General features: G+C 44.0%; 1 protein-coding gene across 3 annotated transcripts in view; it reads right to left on the bottom strand.

Annotated features, from left to right (window-relative positions):
- Positions 1-12,036, bottom strand: part of LOC148037732 (putative GTP-binding protein OBGC2) — a 97,582-nt gene that overhangs the window by 9,060 nt on the left and 76,486 nt on the right. For all 3 annotated transcript variants that reach the window (XM_087676687.1, XM_087676689.1, XM_087676688.1), the window contains one exon: positions 443-640. In XM_087676687.1, coding sequence (XP_087532813.1) covers positions 443-640 — 198 coding nt within the window. The remainder of the gene's footprint in view (positions 1-442; positions 641-12,036) is intronic.

Here is a 12,036-nt window from a genome sequence, read left to right as displayed (position 1 = left end):
AGACTGCATGTGCAAAGACCAGATCAATCAACGCTTAATCTACTTTTTTGACCAACTTGGTGATAAGGTCATTACTTGGCATACATCATTAGCACTTGGTCACCAGTTATACTGCAACAGATTAACTATGAATGCTTTTCCATAGTATGTCTGATTCATGAATTATGTGGATGTAGGCTTCCATCAATATCAGTCCATAGTGTACAGAATTAAGCCAAACCAAACATGTCATATGCATGGCAACAGTCAACACAGCATCTAGCATGCAGTAGCGTTTACAGATAAATAAACAGTAGAAGACCATATAGGATACTGTGGTAAACTACAGTTGACTACTACTTAAAAACACCTGCATTTCCCAGAAGACCTAGATCTCTTAATCAGGACAACAGACATATGTTGACTCGCAATTTTACAAGGATGCTTTTGATATAGTACTGACCTTACCAAGGTGAGCACCCTTAATTAGCCCTGGCAGATCAGCCATTTTTGGACCCTTAGAGAAACCTCCATCCTTTTCAGGATCGCCAGCAAGATGTCCCAGATTTGGCATCAGTGTTGTGAACGGATATGCTGCTATTTCTGGCTTCGCCCTCGTTACAGCAGCTAAAAGGGAGGACTTTCCTGCATTTGGTAATCCCTGGCAAAATGCAAGCTATCAAAAATGCTCCCACATAAACAACTTGGAAAACAAGATATATCCAAAGTGTTTCTGACTTACATAAAATTTGATAAGAATTTTCTTTTTTGGTCCCCCCCCTAAGAAAAACCAAAAAAAAGGGGGAAACAAAGACCTCTCCTGATCATCTCTCCCTTATCCCAATATTCCAGATTGTCTCTCCCATTTCTTTCCTCTCCCTTATCCCAATCTTCCTGATCATCTCTCCCATTTCTTTTCACCCTGTGCCTCTACCATTAAAGCTCCATTTCTGGCACCTCCCTCAAATAGGGCAAAATCCCGACAATCATGGTTGGAAATAATAAATTATTAATTGAAATATGTAGATCAATATTGAGCAGAGGAAGGGTCTCAAAGCCTCTAGACAGACTGTTTTCACCATAACTTCTACACAACCAAAGGTGCAAAGTATGGTTGTCACGTACAAAAAGTATGGTATGCTATGCTACGGTACAATAAAATATAGTACTCAATGGTACCTTAAGATTTTTTAACGTACGGTACAATAAAATTATGTTGTTCTCTCCTAAAAGCTACATAATAATTTTTTCGAGAAAAAAAGATGGAAAAGTTATTTGAATATCCAACAACATAGTCCCATTCATGAGAGAATTAGATTAATATGCGAACATTTAACTCATCCGAAAGTATGGATCGAAGTATCAATTAATTTGGTACCTTGTGGTACCTTGTGGTACTAATATGTGAGGTATGGTACCTATAGTACAGTATAGTATGAACCCTTTCGTACATGGTACCAATGCAACTATGGTGCAAAGCCACAAACTTTATTGTCGCTTTGTGGATATGTGCAAAGCATTTGAGATATTGCCATAGGACCAGCTTTTGCAAAAACTACAGATGCTCGGGATCCCATCGGAGATGATATGGAGAATCATTGCAATGTATGAGAGTTGTGGGGCGAGTTAGATGCCCAAACCAGCTTTTGCAAAAACAACAGATGCTCAAGATCCCATCGGAGATGATATGGAGCATCACTGCATTGTATGAGAGTTGTGGGGCGCGTTAGATGCCCAAATAGTTTGTCAAGACTCAATGGAGATATATAGCACTAAGGTTTGCAGCAAGGCTGCCCACTCTCCCAACATTTTTAGCCTAGGCATAGATGAGATTGCTGAGTTCATAGATAGAGAAAATGGCAATAGTGCATCATTCTTTGGACTCCATCAATTTATTGCTCTACATTGACAGCATCAACCTGATATTTGACTTACACTTGGGATTACAATGCCACAGACATGCATGCATGCATTAGACAATTTTTGCACATAGAGCGAACTCTCAATAAACCTTGGAAACATCAAAGTCATGGCCCTTAACACATCCACATGGGTCATGAGAGAGACAATATCACATACATGTGGATATATGCTAGGGTTTGCAAAAGAAAACATAAGAGTGTATGACCACGATTGAAATGCGGTGAAATCGAACACTAATGCAAAAATGCAAAAATGGAAAAATGTGATATGAAGGTAATTGAATAATGAATGAAAATGTGCAAAATGCTCAAGGGGATAGCTGTCCAACAACCAATGACTCTCATGGGAGCGAGCTGAGGGATGTGTCAACGTGTGTCATGATGGCCAGCAGTTAGTGTCAACTAGAATAGCAAAAATGCAAGCTGGTGTTGATGGCGATGGGGGCTGGAGGAGCTGGTAACAACTCGCTCGAGATAAACACAGTCCATTGGGCATGGAAGTGCAGCTGAAGGATGTCCACGGCAACGCCTAGAGGTGATGAGTGTTAGGTGTAAAGTCCCTTCAGGTGTAAAGTCCCTTAATCTCCGTGTATAAACTTATACACGTGTGAACACACCCTTATTTGTACCTGAACATATAACTACATTTTATCCTTTGTGTATCGTGACAAGCTGGTACACTCATCTTGGGATTCTCTCTCTCTCACACTCAACATTGTTGCTGCCCCACTACTAACTCGCATTCTCATTGTGCACTCATCCCCACAAAATGGTATTGGAGCTGCAACTAAGGTGTGAGTGCTTCTCGAGGACTGTGCGAGTCAGTTCAGCATACACATGCGAAGAAGGAGACAGGTTGTCACCTTTGTAGACAAGCTACAGTGTCTTCAATTGGCGACAGCTCATCAACAGCTAACATAAAAAGACAGAGACCAGGCGGCAATCAGCCTGACCAGGTGGAGACAAGCGGCAATCAGCGTGACGTGGTGGCAGTCAGCTCTGACCAATGGGACAGCAGTCGACATCCTCTGATAGGTCACATTGGTCACGCCGGCACATTTCGGGCCAAATTCGTCACTTTTATTATTTTTTTATCAAGCAACCCCCTACTCACTAACGGGGGTTCGCACGTGCAAGCATAGTTTGCAAATTTGTGCCTAGAAATTTGGGGTTTTTCCTAGATTTGGTGTTGTTCATGCACAACACTGACATTTGACCCAAAAATTGCAGAATTTGTGCATATTGTCTTTGAAATTTTTATGCCTTTTCATGTATCAGTGAATTTTTTCTCAACTAAGTCGAATTTACTAACATTGGTGCACATTTCGACCCAAGAAATTTGGGGCTTTTGCAAAATTTTGTGAAATTTTGCTAAATTTACATGTTCTATGCTCTCGGGAACATATATTAATGCAATCGGAGCAAACTGGTCAACGAAATTTTGGGGCTTTTACTGAAATTCGTGAAATTTGGTAAAATCAATGTGTGAAATGCACTTTGGGGACATTGCTAAAGCAATCTTGGTGCTATAAGTAGTGGAATTCGAGTTTATTATCTCCCACTTGTGAGATTTTGGAAAAATTGCAGAGAATTTTGGTGGTTTTTTGTGTATCAGAAGTGCTTTAGGGCACATATGTATGCAGTACACATGTTAGGCAGCTCCTATTGAGTTGATGTATTACTGAATATCCATGGTGCAATAGTCTTACTGATCATTTGCAGATCTAGGATTGTTGCAGATGTATTTTTGGTGATATTGCTTAAGTGGGAGTCACCTTGCAATGATGTATGCATGGAATGTAGGCTGAAATTTCAGTTATATTGATGAAAGTCATTCTCTATACTGTTGTACGTGTATTTGGATCAAATCTAACTCTTATTTCCTGAAATTTTGGGCTGAAATTGGCTGAATATTCAGCCTATTATTTACTGTCATAAAATACAGCATTGGTACTTGGCACTTTGCTGAACAATGGCCACTAATGCTTCTAGCAGCAATGACACTATATCCCTTCATGAAATCAAGAGTTTTGATGGCAACAGCTTTGATCTGTGGAAGGACAGGATGCAAGGCATCTTGTTTCTCAAGGACTATGATGATGCTCTCTTGGAAACCCACCCTGCAAGTATGACAGATGAGGATTGGGCTAGACTTAACAAGAAGGCCATTGTATACATTAAAATGGTTGTATCTAATGGCGTACTTATAAACATTAAGCATCTTGATACGACTTATGCCATATGGAAAAAGTTAATTGGACACTTATGAAAATACAACTCCAGTGAATCAAGTGCATCTCATGCACAAGCTTGTGAACATGGAGTTGGATGAGTCTAAGCCAGCATCTAAGCATTTCAGTGCTTTCACAAGGATTTTGAGTCACTTGCAAGACTCTAGTTTGCACCCCTTCAATGATAAACTGAAGGCTATTTTCTTGTTGATGAATTTGCCTGACAGCTGAGAGTCTTTGGTTGTTTCACTATGCAACAACCCTGCTTTGACCTTTGATGGTGTTAAGGGCTCTATTCTCAATGAGGAGATCAAAAGAAAGTCTAGTGGAGAAAGCAATGGTTCATCCTATCATCTTAGAGACACGTCAGAGAAGAGGGGTACTGTAGCAAATAAAGGCAAAAGTAAGAGTAAAAGCAAGGGCAAACAGCAAGATAATACTTGCTATCAATGTGGGCGTAAAGAGCATAAAAAGGCTGACTATCGGTACTATAAGAAAGAGCAAGAAAGAAAGAAAAAGAAGGATGACAAGAAAGATGATGACAGTTCCCCCTCAAAAGAAGTTGCAAAAGCAAATATTGCATCTAATGTGGTCATTGAAGAGCTCTTTGACACTAGAGAGATACTTATTGCAGCCTCATACAATGATGTAGATATTATGGCAGCAGCAGATGATATGCATATCACCAAAAAGGAGGTAATTGATGCTTTACTTTCAGCTCATGATGAGCTGTCCCAATCATGGATAATGGACAGCGGTGCCTCTTTTCATGTTACTTCCTCTTTGGAGTCATTTTTTAAATGCACTGCAAGTTTTCTAAGCAAGGTTTACTTGGGCAACAACTATGCATGTGAGATAGAGGGTGTAGGTACCATTCACTTGGCCCTTGAAACGGCCAAGAGCTCATTCTACAAGGTGTCAAATATGTACTTCGCATAAAGATAAGTCTATTGTTAGTTGGGTAGCTTGATGCAAGAGGATATCTTACTACCTTTGGTGGTGGATCTTGGAAGGTCCACAAGGGCTCTATGCTAATTGTTAAGGGCAGCAAAAAGAGAACTTTGTACTATTTTCATTGTAAAGCATTACGTAGCAAGTTCCTGGCTATGGCTGAAGTTCATTCACAAATGGAACTTTGGCACAAAAGACTTGGCCATATGAGCCAAAACGGCCTTCAGGTTCTCTTCTCTTTAGGGAGATTTGATGTAAAAGGCTATGGTCTCGACTTTTGTAATGATTGCATATATGAAAATCATGTGAAAACTCCTTATTACTCTAGTGTCGTTAAGAAATCCAATGCTCTTGATTTAGTGCACTTTGATGTGTGCACTATGCATGTTATTTCATATGGGGGTGCATGATACTTTATTACTTTTATTGATGATTTCAATAGAAAGTCATGGATATATGTGTTAAAGAGCAAAAAGGAAGTGTTGGATGCCTTTAAAAGGTTTCGTGCTTTTGATACCACATAGAAAGGGCTCAAGTTAAAAGCTATAAGAACAGATAATGGGAGCGAGTATGTTTCTAATGAGTTCAAAAAGTTTTGTGAGATGCATGGCATTAAGAGGGAGTTGACAACCCCTGATTATCCTACATCAAACGGTGTGGCCAAAAGATATAATCACACACTTTGTGAGAGAGTCAGATACATACTATCCACAACTGATCTCCCGCAGCAGTTCTGGGGAGAGGCTCTTAAAACTGCAGTTCATATATGCAATCACTCTCCCAATCAAGCATTGGAAAATGGCATTCCTGAAGAGGTTTGGTTTGGCAAACCTACTTCATATAACCATTTGCGTGTCTTTGGTTGTGATGCCTTTGTGCATATTCTTGTAGATCAGAGGACTAAACTAGATATGAAAGCCATCAAGGGCATCTTCATGGGATATGGAGATGAGGGAGAGATGGGTTATAGAGTTTGGCTTCCTCAAGGAAAGAAGATAGTACGCAGCCGAGGCGTAGTATTTAATGAGGCAAAGTTGCTGAAACATGCTATACAGGATGACCTTGACAAAAAGAAGGTCAAATTTCAGCATGAACAGCCCACCATTCAGCAGCCATTAGCTGAAGATTCTGTTCCTTTTGATACTGAAAATGAGCAGCAACCTATTGTGCTACCACTAGAAGATAACGGACAGCAAATAGATGCATAGGATGGAATAGGACAGCAAGAAAAACATGCTGAAAATGGGTTACAGTAACAAGAAAATGCTGAAAATCAACCACCAGGTGATGGTGTGCACATATTTGAAGATGTAGGCCCATTCCCTAACAATACAAATCATTGGGTAGGAAGATCTACACGTGTCAAAAGGCAGCCACAAAGGTTTCAGCCATCTTTGGATTGCATTTTATTGATTGATGAAGGTGAGCCTCTGACATTTAGAGAGGCACAGTCATGTGAAAACAAGAGAAAGTGGGAGTGTTAGATAACGCCTATGTTGATCGCCTGTGATAATGTCGGAGATTCAATCAAGTGCCCCCTCTGCTCGACAGCCCCAACAGCACGAGAGAGATTATTCGATTCACCACCCAGCCTCGCCTAGAAGGTTGTTGGCTTCCTCATCCTAATCCGACTGCCAGCCGTCAGCTTCAGGTGAGTCATCCTATCCTTAGACTCACTTACTCTCTAGGCTCCCCTTGACCCCGTTCGGGTGCCCAAGGCCCCCGGACGGTCATCCCTCGCGCTTGTCTCCCCATAAGTTACATTTATTAATGTAACATTTCCTTCCCCTTAAGAATCGGTTTCGTCCTCGAAAACGATACTTGGAAGGTCCAACTGTAAATTGGAAAACCTTTTCCTTAAAGTACTTACTCACTCCCAGGTTGAGCTTTCATCTGAACAATCTTTCCATTTGACTAGATATTCTTGATAAATAGTGTTCCTTGTTTATTTGTTACGAACATTTAAAATTCTTTTTGGTTCATGTGGATTAGATTGGTCATCTAATAGCTCCTCAATATTATCATTTAAGATTAGATTATCCAAATCACCCAGCTTCTTCCTTAGCTTACTTACATGAAAAACTGGATGTGTTTTACTACCAGCAGGTACTTGGAGCTTATAAGCATGTTCTCCCACCCTTTTAAGTATTGTGAAAGGACCACAATACTTGGGTGAAAGCTTTGGACATCGTCCCGTTTTCATGGTTTTAGTTTGTTCAGGCACTTTAAGATAGACCAATTCCCCTTCTTCAAAGGAGATGTCTCTTCCATGAGGATGTGCATAAGCTCTAGCTCGATTTTGAGCTTTCTTAATATTTTCTTGAGCAAATTTTAACATACTATTCATATCCTCCAAAAAATCCTTGGCTGCCTGAACCTTTTCCTTATGCAATCCCACTGCATAAGAAGCTCTGGGTTGAAACCCATACATTAGCATAAATGGACTATATCCAGTGGAAGAGTACTTGGCACTGTTATATGCAAACTCTTCTATTGGTAGATACTCTTCCCAATTAGTTTGCCTTTTACTTACATATGCCTTGAGCATATCTTCAAGGATTTGATAAACCCTTTCAGTTTGCCCATCAGTTTGCGGATGCTCCGCCGTACTGATGCTAAGTTTAGTATCCAACTTCCTAAATACAACCCGCCAAAATTGACTATCAAATTTTCTATCCCGATCAGAAACTATATTTGCTGGAAGGTCATACAATCGGTATATGTTCTCTATGAACAATCTGTTAGAGATCACAGCCAGGCAGGAGATTACAGCCTGGTGCAGTCGGACTGCACAGTCAGATTGCCACGTGGCAGTCCGACCCACTGCAGGCAGTCGGCTGCATTTAATGCAGCCACTGGGCATTTCTGGCGCCCTATTTCCTGGCTGGTTCTGGCTATAAATAGCCGACATTCCCAGCAGTCTTACACACTTCTCTGCTCGCAGATTACAGACCGGTGACACACGCAGATTCCGTCTCTGTTCGCAGATTTCAGACAGGAGACAGTGCAGACTGCAGCGGACTTCGAGGTGAACAGCAGGTTGCATCGTCGAGGTGGAGACACGCAATCCAGCGCACTGCGCCCGTGTATATATCTGCATATCTTTGTATTCAGCACACTTTATACAGCAGATCTTCATCTTCCACTGTCTCTTTCTCTCTCTTCTCTCTCTGCGTTCTCTCTCTTAGTCCTACACTTCCGCACCGCTGCACTCTGACATGGTATCAGAGCAGTGTTAGAGGGCTGACTGAGCGCAGAATCAACCTGAAGAGGAGTTTCCATCGCGACACAAATTTGCGTTTTTTGCGTTTAAGGGCAGACAGGAGGGCTGCGCCTTGGAACAAGGCTGAAACGAGTGTGGGCGCGCAGAAAAGGAGTCCAGGTGGTGGATTTGCTGCTGTTTACTACTGTTTGACGCGGAGGAAGTTTGAGTTTTCAGCCTACAAGTGCAGATTTTGCTTTTTCATCGCCTCCGGCGGATGAAGAAGGTTCAGGACGCGGAAGAGCCTTAGCAGGCTGAGTTTTCCCAGTCAGAGGGGGCTGCTTTTGCGTTTGTGAAGGCATTACAGGTGAAGATGTCTACAGAGATTGACTTGGAGTTCCAGGCGATTATGGACCGGAAGGTGCCTGTCTTACCGGCTCTTCCTGCAGATTAGAAGCTCGACGGCGACAACTACCGCATTTGGCGCATCATGATGTTGGCCATCCTTGAGTCCTATGATTTGGCGGAGCTGGTCCAGGAGGAGATCGACCGGCCCTCGGTAAGAGATGAGTCCAAACTCTCTTCCGATGCTCGTGCGGAGCTGGCCAAGGCCCAGTCTCATTGGGACAAACTGAATGCTAGGATTCGTTTCTTTCTCTTTCTATCATGTACTACAGCCGTGATTGCTCACATCGAGCACTTGAGGGTGGCTCGGGAGATATGGCTGGAGCTTGATCAGATGTACAATCGGATGACCCTTATGAAGCGGGTTTCTTTGGAGGTACAGATGCGGACCTTGTCCGTAAATAAGTCTTCTTCGCTGCGGGAGCACATTAACAAGCTAAGGCAGCTTCAGATGCAGGTTCAGAATGCGGGAAAGCCGATTTCCTCCGAAGACATGGCGATCACACTATTGTCCCAGTTGCCGCCACGATTCGGTACATTTTACTCTGCCCTTATTGCTTCGGGGCGAGAGTCTACTCTTCGGTGGGAAGAGTTGGTTCCTATGGTCTTGGACCAAGAGGAACAGTTAAAGGGACAGACTACTTCCAAGTCGGAGGCGCTGATAGGTCAAGCCTCTCAGAAGAAGGGGAAGGACCAAAAGAAGAAGAAGGGGGATAACAAGTCCAAGAAGGACAAGGAGAAGGAGAAGGACAAAGACTCCACATGCCATATTTGTGGAAAGACTGGCCATTGGAAGAAGGATTGCCCTGACAAAGACAAGAAGGACACCAAGGATTCTGGAGCGGTGGCTGCACCCTCATCAGCTGCATTTCTTCATTTAGCTGTCATTGAGGACGCTTCATCGAATGCTTCTGATGCTGCGATGACGCCTCCCCAGGCTCGAGAGTGGATCGTGGATAGTGGTGTCTCACGGCACATGACTCCTTCATCAGATGGTGTTGCCCAATTGCAACCCTCGCGTGGGCAGATTCTCATTGGAGATAGCTCTTCCGTATCTATTGCAGGTCGGGGTAAGATGCAGCTTATTCCCGATGGACGAGGTGGTACCCATACCTCAGAGGTTTTGCATGTACCAGGCTTAGGGTACCATCTCCTTTCAGTTCATAAGATTTGCTCCCTTGGCCTTTTGGTGGAGTTTGACAGTACTACGGTGCGAGTCCTTGATCGTGGATCGAGGAAGGTTCTATCATCCGGATATGAGGAGAACGGCATTTACAAACTGAAGTCTTCCACCGCCCTCTCTACTCTTCTTCTTACCTCTCAGTCACAGTCAGAGTTATGGCATGCTCGGTTTGGTCACCTGAACTATGATTATCTTCGGAGGGCGTCACGTGGACAGCTTGTTCGAGGGTTGCCGGATATAGTGGTGAGCCAGCAGCCATGTGTCTCCTGCATTCGGGGGAAATAGCATAGGGATGCCATTCCCCACACAGCTTCGCGGCGGTCTACTTCACCGATGGAGCTTGTATCTACGGATCTATGTGGCCCTATGAGGAATGAGTCCTTGCATGGGAGCTTTCATGCTGATCGTGGATGACTACAGCAGGATGACATGGGCCTACTTTTTGGCATTAAAGTCAGAAGCTTTCTCACACTTCAAGGATTGGCTTCTCTTTGAGGAGAACCGATCGGGCCGGAAGTTGAAGACCTTGCGATCCGACAAGGGCGGTGAATTTGTTTCTAATGAGTTTGCTCGGTTTTGTGCAGATAAAGAAATTCACCAGAAGTTTGCCAATACCAACACTCCTCAAGAAAATGGCATTCTTGAACGCAAGAACCGCAGTGTGATCGAGATGGCGCGCACCATGATGGAGCACCGACAAACCCCTCAGGTTTTGTGAGCCGAGGCTGTGGCTACTGCAGTCCACATCCTTAATCGATCCCCTACTTCGGCCGTGGAAGGGATGACCCCGTTTGAGGCTTATTTTGGGATGAAGCCAGATGTTTCTTACTTTCGGGTCTTTGGGTGTAATGCCTATGTTCACATTCCCAAGGCTCACCGTGATAAATTTGAAGCAGCTTCCCGAAAACAGGTATTTGTTGGCTACAGCTCCCAGTCCCAAGGCTACCGACTGTATGATCCCGTCAAGCGGGATGTGTACACTAGCCGAGATGTGCGGTTTGTGGAGGTTCCAGCTACATCAACGGGTGAGGAGCATCCCGTTCTTGGAGATCCAGGGGAGAGTTGGGCTCCTTCTACAGTTCCACTGGAGCCCGTGCCTTTTGATTATGATTCTGGTTCTGACACAGAGTCTACGGCACCACCGGTCACCTCAGAGGAGTTACCACCGGTGGATATTCCAGAGTCTTTTGCTGATGGAGAGAGACGATGGGAGGTTCGGCCTCCTCCTCGCTGGGCCCGTGACACACTCCGTGATTCAGGGATCGAGGGGGTTTCTGAGGAGTGGGGACAGCAGGATGGTCCGCGGCGGTCACAGCAGCACCAGGCACATTCTACGGAGCTTGTTTGCTCTAACTATTGTTTGATGACCCGTGTTATGCAGGATCGAGAGCCCACCTCCGTGAAGGAGGCTTTACAGTCCGCACCATGGAAGAAAGCTATGGAAGCCGAGTTGGAGGCTATTGAGAGGAATGGCACTTGGTCACTCATGCCCCGCCCCCCGAATAAGAAGGTGATTGGCGTCAAGTGGGTCTTCAAGACCAAATACCTTAGCGACGGTTCTTTGGATAAGCACAAGGCTCGCCTTGTTGCTAAAGGTTTTGCACAGCGCCCAGGGATTGACTGTCATGATACTTTTGCCCCCATAGCTCGTATGGCGACCATTAGAGCTGTTCTTGCTTTGGCTGGTCATAGGAGATGGCCTGTTTACCAGTTGGATGTGAAGTCGGCCTTCCTCAATGGTGATTTGAAGGAGGAGATCTATGTTGCGCAGCCTCCTGGCTTTGGATCTTCAGATGGGAAAGTCTACAGGTTGAAGAAGGCCTTGTATCGCCTCAAGCAAGCTCCGCGTGCATGGAACGAGAAGATTGATTCGTTTCTCCAATCTCAGTTGGGATATCGGCGTTCCAAGGCCGATCCGCAGCTTTATGTTCACACTTCCGCGGATGGTTGTGTGCTTTGTGTTTTATATGTTGATGATTTGATTGTCACAGGTGATGATGCACAGCAGGTCCAAGAGACGAAGTCAGCTTTACATCGGACGTTCGAGATGACGGACTTGGGTCTACTCCATTTCTTTTTGGGCCATGAGATTTATTAGTCTCAGAGGGGGATCTTCATCTCTCAACAGAGATATGTACAGGAGCTCTTGGTGTCTTTTGAGAT

This window comes from Lygodium microphyllum, chromosome 4 (assembly GCF_053477565.2).
Source record: "Lygodium microphyllum isolate KBCC chromosome 4, Lygodium_microphyllum_v1.1.10, whole genome shotgun sequence".
In the NCBI taxonomy this organism is placed as follows: Eukaryota; Viridiplantae; Streptophyta; class Polypodiopsida; order Schizaeales; family Lygodiaceae; genus Lygodium; species Lygodium microphyllum.
This window is presented reverse-complemented; position numbering and strand designations above follow the sequence as displayed.